Source organism: Pipistrellus hanaki (genome assembly GCF_964339955.1).
Source record: "Pipistrellus hanaki genome assembly, chromosome: 5".
Classification (NCBI taxonomy): domain Eukaryota; kingdom Metazoa; phylum Chordata; class Mammalia; order Chiroptera; family Vespertilionidae; genus Pipistrellus; species Pipistrellus hanaki.
In genome coordinates this window covers 45,078,792-45,094,325 of record NC_140507.1, presented here as the reverse complement: position 1 = coordinate 45,094,325, position 15,534 = coordinate 45,078,792, and the positions used below count along the sequence as shown (strand labels likewise).

Below are 15,534 nucleotides of genomic sequence, written 5' to 3'. Positions count from 1 at the left end.
TATAAGGCATAAAGCAGGTATGATTTATGAGAAATTATCCTGGATTAGCCAATCTATTGATACATATATAAAGAGCCAGGATTTGTAACATCCAAAACAACCAAACGGACGACCAAACACTGGAAGTTTGTCCTGTGATCAGGCAGGCAGAGTGGTTAGGTGCAATCAGGCAGGCAGGCAGAGAGTTGGTTAGGGGTGATCAGGCAGGCAGGTGAGCGGTTAAGAGCCAGCAGTCCCAGATTGCGAGAGGGATGTTCAATTGGAAAGGGTGCAGGCTGGGCTGAGGAAACCCTCTCCCCGTGCACTAATTTTGTGCACCAGGCCACTAGTGTAATTATAATGATCCTTAGGCATGAGAGTCAGAGAGAGAGGAGGAAATGTGACAAAGGAAGTATGGGGGGTAGAGTAAATGTGTCCACAAGCCAAGGAATGCAAGCTGGAAAAGCCAAGGAAGAGTTTCTGCCCAAGAGCTTCCAGAAAGAGCACAGCCCTGCTGACACCGATGTTAGCCAGTGGCACCCTTTTCAGACTTCTGAGCTCTAAAACTGTGAGGTAATAGTTAGTATTGCTTAAGCCACTAAGTTGATAGTAATTTGTCACAGCAATGGGAAAACTAATATACTCATAAAGGTGATTTGGCACCCTGAGAGGAGATGCTTCACTCCCCAGAACATGATCTCTCATCCTCTCCTGGGCCCCCTGCCACTGTGAATCAAAGGATGTCCCTTGATTCCTATGGTCGGAGGAGACTGACTACCAAACCCCAGCTCTTCTCTCTTGATAAGAAGAAGAGCCCCTCACCACGCAGGACTGACACCATCTTCCCTGGTTGTCGGCGGGTTGGGGACAGGAGAAGGATTTCTCATTTCCAAACCTGGCTCACCCTTTGAAATAGCTAAGTCTGAGTGCCTCCCCCCAGCCAGGGAGGATCAGTGTCAGAGAGCCTTGTTATGCTGAGAAAAGCATCTCTCACTGCAATAAAAGTGGAGTACACTGTGCTTTTCCCTCAGCTGCTTTGGCAATGACCAAACTCCTCTCCTGCTACCAGCCTCGGGAGCAAGGCCAGTGCCAACACTCATCTGACATGCTACAGCCTCTTTATGTCTCCCACACCTCCCCCAAGATACAGCTCAACTGTGCAGCTTTCTGATATCTTCCTTTTCCCTTCCCAATCCTTGGTTAACGCTTTATCTCATTAACCCTAACAAGTTTATCTGACAATGCCTGTGTACTCAGATGGGAATTCTGAAGGTTAAGAATATGGCACTTAAAAAAAATACTCAATGGGGGGTTGAGGACAAATATGGGATACCTTAATCAATAAAGAAATTAAAAATATATATATCACACACAAATAGATAGATAGATAGATAGATAGATAGAGAGATAGAGAGATATAGATATAGATATAGATATAGATATAGATATAGATATAGATATAGATATAGATACTCAAGGTACTAACATTTTAAATAAATGGAACTGGGTTTGGAATCATTACTGCACATTCTTTTGTGACAGGGAATCTGAGAACTTGAGGAATTTTTCAATAAAATCCCTTCCTCTTAGGAACATGACAGATTTACTATGTTGTATGTATTTTCGGATGGCATTTGGCATTATTTTAAGAATTTTGGTTCTTGGATGACCCCTTTAAGATTTGCACTACCTGAAGATAAGAGCATTCCCATGATTCCAGTCTTTCCACAGTTGGAATAATTTATTCTACCACTGTGCTTGGAACAATCAACCATGCTTTTCTTGACTCTTTGAATTTATCATTTAGTTACTGTGATTCCCATATAAAATTGTTGTTCTCACATTTCAGTTAGAATTTATTGGTTTGCTTCAGATTTGGAAAGCTGTTTTATCAGTTGCTGAGCAACCCAAATATGTAACTGTCTTTTGCCTTCACTAGAATCTTATTCAAGGCTGAAGTCTTGACATTCAGAGTGGAATGTTTCTAGTGAGGAATGGAGTTTTATGGCTGGGATCTGTTGGAATTGGCTGTGCGGCTCCAGATCTAATATCTGCAAATGATTTTCCAAATCAAAGTTATTAATATGATGAACAAAGCCATCATTTTGTTTCACTTTGGAGTTGTTTATAAAAGAGAGAACAAGTAGTAATTTCCAGAATAAGCAACGGGAAATGATTAGCGCCAAATAACAGACACTCTGTGTTGGCTGTGAAGACAGCATAAGGACAGCCTGCGAGGGCGAGGGCATCGGGATGGGCCTTCAGCTCCATGGTGGATGCAGATTGTACACATGTTACACAATGGATGTAAATTATAAGATGATTTGCATGAGCAGTGTTTCTTAGAGTAACCTACGGTATCTAGAATTTGGGAAATTCAAATAAATGCTGAAAAACAGGTTCAAAAGAAAAAAACAACAATTCTTTTTCAGTGGTTCTTGACTTTTTTTTTTCCCAGTAGCCACAGTCTTTTTACATAAATTAGTGGTCACATCAGTCCCATGTCTAAGAACTCTCTCTCTCTCTCTCTCTCTCTCTCTCTCTCTCTCTCTCTCTCTCTCTCTCTCTCTCTGAAGGCAAAAATGCTCTTACTTTTCATGTTCAGCAGCCACCCAGAACTGGCTAGGTCTTTCTAGAATCAGCCTGTCAGCATTCACACATCCTTTGCTTCAAGTACTATCATCTCTAAGGCCAGGTGCTCAATAATTGAAAAGCATTCAAGATTTGTGTTTCATGGGGTAAAACACTAAAAGGGAAATAGAAAGATGATGATTTGCTGCTCCAATTTACACATTTCCTTACAATGTATATTGTTAATGGTATTACATGATCAAAGCCCAAAAGAGAATTATCTATATCATTAAGCAAAGCTTTCCAAGCCAAAAGCTTTTGTGAAAGGCATGTTTATTGAGCTCTATGCACGTGAGAAAGGACCACCAGCAGTGGCAGGGCTAGATGGAGAAAACATGTCCAGTGTTCTGAGATTGACTGGGCTGTTTTATTTGTTCTTTATTTTTTAAATTATATTTTTATTGATTCCAGAGAGGTTGGGACAGGGAGAGAGAGAAGCATCAATGATGAGAGAATCATTTATTGGCTGCCTCCTGCACATCCCCCACTTTGGATCTAGCCCACAACCCAGGCATATGCCTTGACCTGGAATTGAGCTGTGACCTCCTGGTTCATAGGTTGACGCTCAACCACTGAACAATATCTGCTGGGCTGACAGGGCTCTTTAATATGAACCATTTGGAGAAGAAAGATATAAGTTGCTTTGAGAGAATTTACATCAGCTCTAAATAAAGTGATGGGAGAATCTAAAGGGAGCTAGTTCTAGTACAGGTGCAGTCTATAAGGGCACTGTGTGTTTTGTTTTGTTTTTTTTTGGGGGGGGGGGGGGGCTTGCTTGCATAAAGCAAGATGCCGTGGCGCCTAGTGGTCAGCTTCTTGGCTATTCTGTCTAGATAACTGCAGAAGTAGCCACCTGGATGGAAGTTAATTCAAAGCTTGGAGGTACTAGTCTATTCATGAAGGTTATCGGTCTTTTGCTGTTTTCAGCCTGCAGCTGTTACCTGATTAACCTCTCTGGTTTCTTCCGTTCACCCTCCCATCTGTAATTTAATTGAGGACATTTCAGAATTTTCTTCTTGTTAATATAAATATTTCAAGGATTTTACTTCTTCCAGTAAGCTTAGCTTATGCAAAATAACAACATCCATGTGTAAGATCATAATTTCTCTGTTGGCAATCAGTTGCATTCATCTTTCTAAACATCTTTAAAAGCCTGCTTCCAAGCTGCCACCAACCCCCTTTTTGTCTTGAGTAAGTCTCTGGGCCTCAGGTTTCTCTTTTGAAAAATATGGAGATTGGACTTTACAGATGGTTGCTGGGTGGCACCTGGAAGTAGAACAACGTGGTTCTGCAGCAGCTTTTCATGGCTCTGTCCACATCTGGAACCTCTTGCAGTGGTCAGCTGAAAATGAGTGCTTTTTTTGGGTGAACAGATAAGCAGAAAGCCATCACCACCATCCCCACCATGATAGCACACCCCTGTCTTCACACTCCTACTGGGTCCACATTACCTGAGCATAAAGGCCTCTCAGTCCTATTTTCCAACAATGATGAGCTCGAAAGTTAGGGATTAAACAAAAGGGGGCGATTCTGGGAATGTTGCTGACACCAGGCCTGTGTGCTCCAGGGGTTAGAATCACTTTGGAAGCAATCAGGTTTGGGAAGCAGTGAGGCTATGTGGAATTTTCTAGCCCTGGAAACTAAAATAGTAAACTTTAATTGCTCTTAAGAAAGAGAATTTCCAATCTGGATCTTTAGTAGAGAGAGATCTTCTAGTTTTCAAAACTACTGAAGACAACTTTGGAGAATACTGAAAGGAAACACAGAGATGAATCCAGTGAAGGAATGTGCATTTAATAGTTATGCAGTTGTTGACCAACAGAGGTTGACTAGAAACTATCACACACACACACACACACAAGATTTATTTGGGAAAAAGAAAGGATTGCAGTCCAGAGAGTACAGACATGGTGATCAGTGTGCAAGTTCTGTCCAAAACAAGAGGAAGTACCTTATAGAGGGAAAGAGGAAGTCAAAGAGAGGTGTGTTCCAGCCCTAGAGCTATGTTTAGCATAGAGTTCTTCCTGTAGGACCCTGGCAATGACACAGAATGTGAGAGCTCCTCCCACAGGCTTCTTGATTCCTGTTTAGGTTAAGATCTCTGTTATAATATTTTTTAAATATGTTTTTACCTATTTTTGAGATAGAGAGAGGAAAAGAGAGGGAAATAGAAACATGGATGAGAGAGAAACTTTGATTGGCTGCCTCCTTCATGCCCTCTACTATGGATCGAGCCCACAAGCAAGGCACGTGTCTTCCTGGTTCATAAGTCGGCGCTCAACCACTGAGCCATGTTGGCCAGGCCTCTGTCATAAATTCTGATGCAGTAAGTTGGGAATTCCAGGTCACTTCTGCCAAACAAATAAGCGAAAGTTGTGAGAAGAGATGCTTCATGTATATTTCTCTGTTCTATATAATTGTACATAATAGTTCAAAAATATATCTGTACAAAAAAAAAATCTGTAAGTTCATTAAATCTAAGATACTGTGATTGTCAATTGTAATTTTAAATTCTTGCCATACATTATTAAAATAGTGTAGTGGAGAATAATTGATGTGATATTTCCCAGTAATTCAAAGCAAAACAAAACACTAGTCCAGGTTTGCTTTGATTATCTGTTTCAAATGAAAAATTAAACTATTTTGTATTTTCTATCCCCTTAAGAGAATAATATGAGTTGGACCGTTAGTTGCTAACCCCTAGTTATGATCATTTTTTTCCTTTGAAGATTAGTGCTCTATTTTTCTGCCTCAGAGATTCGTTTCATTGACCAATTGCAGTGGAAAGTTAACCCTTTCACGTTGCAGAAATGACAACTTGCTCAGCCTGGGCCTCTTGGTCCTCAGCTATTGGAGGAGTCTGTGTAGTAATCGTGTGCTCTAGGTTGTCCAGAAGATCAATCTTTGTTTCGGGCTCCAGTGGAAGCCAAGGTCGTTGTGCTCCTTCCCACCCCCACACTACCTCTCTTGGTCAAAACGCAAGGTTTACACTGCCTGGAATCTTTTAAATAATTGTTTGATAGGTGAGGTTGATGATAACAATAACAATATTTATTGAGCACTTACTAGGTTCTGGGTTCTTTATATGCATTATCTCATTTAATCCTCAGTCAATCCTTTAGACTAGTCAGTGCATTTACCATTAGAGTTTTTGAAAATAATGAATCTGAATTTTTAAAAAGTAGGAATTCTTCCTAAGTCGCCCAACTAGAAGTTATGCTAAGTGATTCTGCTTTTTCATTTCATTTATTAGATTATTAGGAAAAGAAAAATGCTGAGGGATTTTGGTCTCTCAGGGTTTCCTATCGTGATTCCACTGGTCTGCTCCTTAATAAGATTTGCATGTATACTGGTTTTTGTTCAAACTAAAAATGATAATTTAAAATATTTTATATACAAACAGATGGTGCTTTAAGCATAATTATTTGCTTTAATAAAAACTGAATTGGCCGTGGCTGGGTGCTCAGTTGGTTGGAGCGTTGTCCCATACACCAAAAAGGTTGCACATTTGATATTTGATCCCTCCATCAGGACATATACCTAGGTTGCAGGGTTTGATCCCTAGTAGAAGCATATACAGGAGGCAACCCATAGATGTTTTTCACATCAATGTTTTTCACACTGATGTTCTCTCTCTCTCTCTCTCTCTCTCTCTCTCTCTCTCTCTCTCTCTCTCTCTCTCTCTTTCCTTCTTTCTTTCTCTCCCATCACTCTAAAAACAGTAAACATATCATTCGGTGAGGATCAAAACAATAAAACTGAATCATTGTAAAAAATCAATTTGGTATTCAATGATTTGTTTTATTTCAACCTTGGTTTCATTTTTAACCATTTAAAATTCTTACAAAGACTAGAAGTAAGTTTTTGTTTTTTGTTTTTTGTTTTAATATATTTTATTGATTTTGTACAGAGAGGAAGGGAGAGAGAGATAGAGAGTTAGAAACATCGATGAGAGAGAGTCATCGATCAGCTGCCTCTTGCACACCCCCTACTGGGGATCTGCCCGCAACCAAGGTACATGCCCTTGACCGGAATCGAACCCAGGACCCTTCAGTCCCCAAGCCGACGCTCTATCCATTGAGCCAAACCGGTCCCGGCTAGAAGTAAGTTTTATTTTAAGTCTGATTCACTGACTATATTCTAAGAAAATGGCATGATGAGGCTATAATAAAATACCTTATTTAATATTTATAACTTCTCCTACAGCTATCATAAATTCATAGAAAATTCTATACATGTGTAAACCAAAAAAAATGAATTTTTAAAAAAAAGCATGAGTCATTGATCATCTCAGATGTAGCCGAGGAGCCAATATTGTGAGGTAATTAAGTTACTAGAACCATCAAGAAAAATAAAATTGGCTATTGTTAGCACCTTCTAATTTTTTTTTAATCTCATAAAAGTTAATTGTTATTGAGTGTCTGCCTCTGACTGTACTGACAAATCTCCACTTAAGGGTTCCAGTGCGTAATTGAAATGCACTTCAGTCACACCCAGTGTCTGACATATTTCAAGTTTTCAGCAAAACTTTGGGGGAACTTTTACCCAACAACTAGGTAAGCCTTTAATATATTGAGCTTAGTGGTCTTCTGGAGAAATATGTCAGTTGGCTTGCACTACAAACTATTCGTTTGGTTCCCAAATAATAAACGTTTACACTCCTAAACTAGATCTACTCTGAATTTGTTTTTATCCCTGAAAAAAAAAATCTTTTTTTTACAGAATAAGACTATGTTCCAGATAACACCCTTCCCATTCCCAACAAGTATAGTAATACATGGGTTTCAGGAAAGGCCCCTGGTTCAGGATAGCACCCTGAAATAGAGAAGCTGACAGAACACACTTAAGAGCTATCTAGCATGATTGCTCATTATGGGCAAGGATGGTTTTGTAATCACTCATGCAAAGCAGACAGCAAGAGTTTTGCTTGACATGGACATTCTTTACTAAAGTGTACACAGATGGAAACATGAGGGTGAATTTTACAATGAACTCAAATAAAATTAAATTATAGATCACTTGAAAAATTACATGACAGTGTAATGAAATTTAATGACTCTGGTTTGGGACATGTTTACATAATGTGGGAGCAAAGGGCAGAAAACTCAGCCCAAACTGCCTTTAGCAAAATAATTGCAAAGTCTAAAGGTTCTGATTTTAGGTATGGCTTGTTCAAGGCTCAAGTCCTGTCTTCAGATTATTTCTGTCCTGACTTTTTGCCTCTCCTCCTGTACCAGCCCTTTTCCTAGTCTTGTCCCCGTGCATTGCTAAAATAACTGCTACAACTTAATCTGATAGATAGTCCTGCTTAAGACCAGCAGAGAAAGAGGGCCTTTGCTTTTCTGTTAATTCAAATAAAAGTCTTGTGTGCCCTAATCATACACTACCAGGAACTATGCCCAGTAGGGCACTTTGCACTGACAGGATTAGGCCTTTGTAGTTGAGGGTTCATTGTACCATGAGAAGGATGGGGCCGAGGCATTCCCATTTCTTTGTTTGACAGTAATGATACTAATGAAACTTAACATCTATGTCCTGGTTCTTATGTGGCAGGCCATATGCTAAGTGCTTCACTGTGAATTACCTCATTTACTCATAGGACAGAAAAGACTGGTATTTTTCTCAGTGACTCCAGCAATAAGATCACTAACAGAGAATATGGGTGGGAAAGGGCGTGCTGTTCTAATGTTTTCCTCTCCACTTAATGAATTAATTCTGTAATATGCTCTGCTTCACATTAAGGAAATTTCCTTATATTGCCCTTAATAAGAATCAAGAATGGGTGCCATCCTCAACATATAGTTTCCTTCTCTAAGAAGCTAGTTGTTCCCACATCTCTCTATCTGAAGTCAGAGAAAAGGGGAGATAGGGCCTGGGGTGCACATACTCAGTTCTGTACGGATGGGACCATGGAGTAGCTAACACACACACTCCACTCACATCTCAATGGCCAAATACTAATCTCAGAGCCACCGCTAGCTACAGGGGACGGTGAGGGTTCACACCTCCCTGAGCAGCGCGTGCCCCGCTAAAACACGAATACTGTTGAAGTGTAAGAGATTAGAGGACAGCTAACTACATACAAGATCATCATATGCTTTGTTCCTTTAATTTGTGGGTGCACTACAAAGCATGCATGTATTTTCTTTTTTTTTTAATATATTTTATTGATTTTTCACAGAGTGAAAGGGAGAGGGATAGAGAGCTAGAAACATCGATGAGAGAGAAACATCGATCAGCTGCCTCCTGCACACTCCCCACTAGGGATATGCCCGCAACCAATGTATATGCCCTTGTCTGGAATCGAACCTAGGACCTTTCAGTCCGCAGACCGATGCTCTATCCATTGAGCCAAACCAATGTTGGCAACACTCATGTATTTTCTAAGGTTCGATCATCCTCACCTTCCTAGGATAAATCCCACATTGGTCAGGAAAAAAAATTTTTTTTACTGGATTGTTGGAGCTGATTTGTAAATGCTTTATTTAGGATTTTGGCATCTCTGTTTACGAAAAGTATTTTTAAACTAATGTGGAAAATTGTAATACTTTACAAGTATATGGTACTTTGCAGTTCTTGAAATTATTTCATGTGTGTTATCATCATGAGAATTGATAATTATCAGGAGCTATTAAAAAAGCAGTATATAATGTGTAAATAGAAAACATCTATAAATTGAAACTGCCTTTTCTTATTATTGCCTACACTCTAAAGGGCTGTCAGTGGAACTAAAGTAAAGATTAGGAGGGAAGAGGATGCAGAGGAGTGAAAGGGTTTTTGCTCACAGGAATCTAGGAGGGAGTTACCACCCCACCCCTCCCCCACTCCCAGAAAGCACAAGGAGGAATGGGGCTGCCGGCCCTGTAAATGTCTAGCCCTGTGCTGATGTTCTAGACATTCTATCAATGTAATATTTAAACAACCCGATTTTGAATTTAAAGTAAAGGATTTCCTGGTTATTAAACATTCTTTCTTAACTTTTGTTTTGATTTCATCATATCTGCACAGACTAAATTAGGTCGTGGCAACTGAGCTCTCTCCCGGGAAAAAGGAAGCACTAAACATACAGGGTGTTCCTGCTGCCCGTCTGGCAGCCAGGTCACATACATGCCCTGGTCACAGTCTCGGTTAAGGAGCTTTTCCAGGAGCTTTTCCAGAATACACAACCATTACATAACAGTGATCGCCCAGACGTATAAAGTGCCTTTGGGAGGAAAATAGATGGCTGGCTGACATAATTTTGCAAAAAAGAGGAAATTGATAACAGATTAGGCATCACAGTAATCATAGAATTGCCCAAATAGCAAGGCCTGTTTGTAGAGTTGACCCATACAAAATATGCCGTTTGTTCACTCTCTTCCCTGAGTCTCAGAGCCTCTGGTGTGTCATAGGTTAGGTACTTAGGAGAGCATTCACTCTAAGATCTCTCAGCAGAGCTTTCAGCCCTCTTTGCCCCTCCTCAGTATTCCCTTCTTACTTCCCTCTTTCCCTCTTTCCCTCCCTCCCTCCCTCCCTCTCTCTCTTCCCCCCTCACATTCACCCTCAGAAGCAATGACACCACAGTGTACCTGGGAAGAACCTGCTGGCTTCCCCTGATGCCGGCTGCACATTCCAGAATGAAGCAAAGAGCAGGAACTGTCTGATAAGTCACAGTGCACATGTCCCATTATAACAATTCGATCCCACATAGCCTTTTGCCCTGGACTTTGTGCATTGACCCAACTGGTCAGATAAGTCATCCAGATCTACTTTCCTTTGTGCTGTTTGGGGAAAGACTGTGTGCCTAAGTTGACTATTTCTTCTGGGATAAATGCACACCATGCACAATTCATAACCAGTGTGCATGGAAAGATACCCTAGAAACCCATCCATTACTTGCCATCACCAGTCCTAGAAATTCATTATGAATATGGATGATGAATACACTTAAAGTCCGGGAGACTAGAACCTCCCAACTGCCATCTCCCATCTTTCCGAGCAGATGTCATTGCCATGAAGAGCAGTGAGCAATGATATGAGCCACACAGGTAGTGTAACTAAGCACCTCAGTCTAAAATAGTTAATTATACTTTACCCTACGGGGGGGGAAAGGGGGGGATGTTTCCTCAGGTTCCTGAAAATGGATGATGAGTAGTTTAGAACCTCGTGGATGTCCAATCTTTGGTTGCCTATTTTTAAAACGCTGAGCTGGGGTTTGAAATAAACTGTTCATTTCCAGAGACCCATTAGGCCTTATGGTCTCTTCCTATAAGTAGATAAAAGGAAGAGTGTAAGGGGGAAATTAGCAGAAGAAGAGGTAGGCTACCAGACAGTAAATTTGCTGAAAGCCTAGACAACTATAATAGCCTGATGTAGGTTCACAAAAAAGTGGATCAACCTTTAAGTGAAGTAAAGTCCAAAGGTAGATCCAAATATATCTCAGAATTTAGGGTGAAAATAAATTTCATCCTAGCTGTCTCCCCTCTGACATTCTATATAAAAAGAGGCAATATGCAAATTAACCCTCACGCCCTCACAACCAGGCCAGCAGGGGGGTTAGTGAGGGATGACTGAACAACTGAACAAGTAGGCTGTGTGAGGCGACCAGGCCAGCAGGGGCGTTAGTGAGGGGCAACCAGGCTGGCAGGGGGGACAGTTGGGGGTGACCAGATCAGCAGGGGGGAGGGGCAGTAAGAGGCAGCCAGTCCAGTGGGTGGAGCATTTAGGGACAACTAGGCAGGCAGGCAGGTGAGCGATTAGGAGCCAGCGGTCCAGGATTGTGAGAGGGATGTCCGACTGCCAGTTTAAGGACCAATCCAGGGATCAGGCCTAAACTGGCAGACATCCCCCAAGGGCTCCCAGATTGGAGAGGGTGCAGAGTGTGCTGAGAGAGCTCCCCCCCCCAAACATAAATTTTATGCACCCGGCCTCTAGTTTCATTATAAGGGCTCAATACATGTTGTGTTGTTGTCAAATCACATTTAGGTTGTTCAAGATTTAAATGTAAAAAGTAAAACTAAAATGTTTCAAAAAGCAGTTTCAAATGAATATTTCTATCATCTTCGGTGGAAAAGCTTCCTAAGCAGAGAGTTGAAACTAAAAGTCATAAGGAATAGAATGATAAGATTTGACTATTCAAAATTTTAAACTTGTGCAAGTCTGAGCATACAAAGTCTTATAAATAACCCCAAATCCTCTTCTCAAACAATATATTATTCTAGAGCTTTGAATAGATAAGCTTTAAAAATGTAAGTAAGGGGATGGATTAAGTGAAAAGTTATGAATCTACCCACCACTTAAGTCTCTCTAAGATGGCCACAGCACCAGGATGAGCCTCACCAGGCCAGGTTAGTCTGCAATGCAAAGAAGTTATTTCTGTGGAGACAAAACCTGCTGGCAGCCTTAATCCCTCCCAAAACCTCAGACCACATGCAGCCATTAACCAAAGTAAACATGGAAAGAGGAGCATTGGAATTGTCAGTAAATTCTGCAAAGTTGAAATTCAAGCCATCAGTTTCAGTAATTCCCAGAAGTTGACAGCTAAATCTAAACACTGTGTGGCTTTGAGATTTTACAGCTGGGCCCATGCAAAGGTTTCTGGGATTTCTTTTTTAAAAGGATATCATTGGTGTAGCCTACACAGACAACTTTCTATGTCATTAACTTTTAAAAGATTTATTTAGCCCCAGTGAGTAAAGGAATCAAGGAATGTAGTATAGCCCCAGTGAGTAAAGGAATCAAGGAATGTAGGATTGAAAACCTGCGTAGAGATCAAGGTCAAGTGAAAGCCCTAAGTAGCTTCTAAGAGACTTGCACCATCCTGAGCCACTGTAACCTGGCAGTTCAGTCTGGCGGGCCACAGCCTGTGAATAAGGCCAGCTTTAAGCAGCTGTGGCAGTGTTTAATTTTGTCCCTAAACTGCAACGTCCTCATTGTGAATTTGCTCTCTTTAATTAGTAGTGACCTCGGGGAATAGGATATCTCCATGTGGAAATTGGGGCCCAGGAAGAGCTTTGTGGGCCTACATTTGAATGGGGAGATCCCTGAGAACCATCCTAGTGAAGTTGATATTCACAGTGATGTGCCAAGTTGGTTCATTTGGAGCTGGTCTCACATCCTTACCAAAGACCCCCTTGTCGAGGCCCCAGAACTCCTCACTGAGAGGCTGAGTGTCACAAGAAATAGGGACAGTGACCCAGATAACTCTGATCCAAGAAAGTTGCCCCTCTTGCTTCAGACTACCCAGTAATAGGGGCATTGTGGCGGGAGTATTTTGGAGTGGAGGTGAAATAATCCCGAAGTTACCTATTCAAGCCTCCATCCTCCCTGGTTTGGTATGGAGATGCACAAGCTGTTTACATTGAACTAGGTAAAATAAACAGAAAAATATTTCTGAGACAATTTATTTTATGTTAACAGATCATGTTAGAGCTTGTTAAGGAACTCTATTCGTGGTTGCTTTGGGTTACTCGCTATAGGAGAAAATTGACTTGAAAATGGTAAGTACAGATCTGTGACCAAGTATTCAGAGTGTCTGAGTGATGGAAAGAGAAAAAGGTCGCAGACAGATGGCAAAAAATCTGTATTTGACCTTTGTGCCATGGGATCAGAGTGCCTTTTCCTCACTTCAGGGGATGGGAGGGTTGTGAAATGCAATTTAGGGCTGTAAACTTGGACTGGTTGGAAAGCAGCCGCCTTTATTTAACAGGGTCAACACCTTGGACAGCTGAAGGGTAGGTTGATCATGAGCTCGCTGCTACCAAAATTATGAGTTCCTTTTGGGTTCTTTTCTCATAGTCAAGATATCAGCATCTCAAAGTAGCTGAAGGAAGAGAAAAAAAAGGTTTTTTTTTTAATATATTTCATTGATTTTTTACAGAGAGGAAGGGAAAGAGATAGAGAGTTTAAAAACATGGATGAGAGAGAAACATCCATCAGCTGCCTCCTGCACAATCCCTCCTGGGAATGTGCCCGCAACCAAGGTACATGCCCTTGACCGGAATTGAACCTGTGACACTTCAGTCCGGAAGCCAACGCTCTAGCCACTGAGCCAAACCGGTTTCGGCAAGAAAGAGAAAATTTGACTCAGTTTCTGGCTGTTGGATCTTAGAATTGCACCTGGATGTTAGATCTGGCAAAGAATCATCACAAGTAATGTCTTTATGTGGGTGTATGTGACTTTATCCGGACATTTCACCATTAGTTTCCTGCTCTCTCTCATCCCCTCACCCTCATCCCCCTCACCACAGGCGTAGAAGACATTGTGGCGATAATGATTCCTGAGCCCAAAGGGAAGGAGATAGTGAGCCTGCTGGAAAGAAACATCACCGTGACGATGTACATCACCATCGGTACCCGGAACTTGCAGAAATACGTGAGCCGCACGTCGGTTGTGTTTGTCTCCATCTCCTTCATCGTCCTGATGATCATTTCCCTCGCGTGGCTGGTCTTTTATTATATCCAGAGGTTTCGATATGCAAATGCCAGGGACAGGAACCAGGTGAGTAGCAAAAAGTTTTTCTAAAACTTAAAAATTACTATAAAAATAAGACATGTTATTGTATAAACTTAGAAAATCACACAAAATAACTAAGACCAAAGTTACCTATGATTTCCCCCTCTCAGGATAAGCAATTGATATTTGTTGCATAGTTTTTCAGACCTTCGCCAATACATATATTTTGATGTTTTATTAGTGTTGTCCTGTAAAACGGAGGGGTTTTGTCCTATATTTCTATTGCTCGTCTTTATTTAGGCACATAATAAAGGAGAAAGGGAACATGAGCTGAGATTATGCTAATAGTGGCAACATTATTTAGGAAAAGCCCAAATTTCCTCCTTGCGGATAGAAGAAAAGGAGGTAAATAAAAGCTATTTTAAAAAGCTATTACATTTTGAACAGATAATATATATACATGGTATAAATTGAAAAAGGTATAAAATAGTTAAATGAAAAGTAATTGCCTTCCCATGTATGCCCCTTAATCACCAAGGTCCTCTGCCTGGAATTTCTTCTCTTCTATTTTATGTGCTTGCAAATGCATGTGCGTTCGTGTGTGTGTGTGTGTGTGTGTGTGTGTGTGTGTGTGTGAGAGAGAGAGAGAGAGAGAGAGAGAGAGAGAGAGAGAGAGAGAGAGAGAGAGAGAGAGAGAGAGAAGAGAGAGAGAACAAATAATAGTACACCTTAACTCTGTACCCTTATTTCTCACTGTATCTTAGAGATTAATTTATATCAACACTCAGTCCAAGCTCCCTTCTCATTTCTAATGCCTGGATACCATTTCCTTTTTTGTGTATGTTGTATTTATTAAACCAACTCCTATTGATGGACATGTTTTCTCTTTTTTTAAAAAATTTACAAGTGACACTAAGCACATCCTTCTGACCAAATTTGGCCCTTTTGGCCTTAGAAGTAAAGATTGGTTGTTAAGTCCTTTCTAGTATCTAGTCTAAGATCCTCCCACTCCAGGGGCTCCACAAAGGAGGCTCAGGGGTTCTTCTACTCAACTAATCACTTCCCTTCTTAAACTCTTGAGATGGAGACACAGGGTCATGACAGATTCTTTAAATTTTGTTTTATTGATTGGTTTTGAGAGAGGAAGAGAGAGGGAAAGACAGAGAAGAGAGAGAGAAACATCAACTTCTTTGTTCCACCCATTTATGCACTTGTTGGTTTATTCTTGTGTGTACCTTAACCAGGGATCAAACCGGCAACCGTGGCATATCCAGATGATGCTCTAATCAACTGAGCTACCTGGTAGGCCAGGGACATGACAGATTCTCGACTGAATGCCAATGTCCACTACAGGTAGCCTCCCTTCCCCTCCGGGAGGTGAAGGAGCCATGTGTCCCTCACTCCCCAGATGTGCACTTTGGCAGCTGTTCACCCTGCAGATGCAGCGAGCAGCATTCCTGCCGTGGCTGTGGCAGGTGAGCCTGCCTGCT

The 15,534-nt window shown here is 41.1% G+C and overlaps 1 protein-coding gene across 3 annotated transcripts in view; it reads left to right on the top strand.

The window, feature by feature from the left end:
* RNF150 (ring finger protein 150) overlaps positions 1-15,534 on the top strand; it is a 160,440-nt gene that overhangs the window by 78,261 nt on the left and 66,645 nt on the right. For all 3 annotated transcript variants that reach the window (XM_084884269.1, XM_084884270.1, XM_084884268.1), the window contains exon 2: positions 13,839-14,089. In XM_084884269.1, the coding sequence (XP_084740395.1) occupies positions 13,839-14,089 (251 nt within the window). The remainder of the gene's footprint in view (positions 1-13,838; positions 14,090-15,534) is intronic.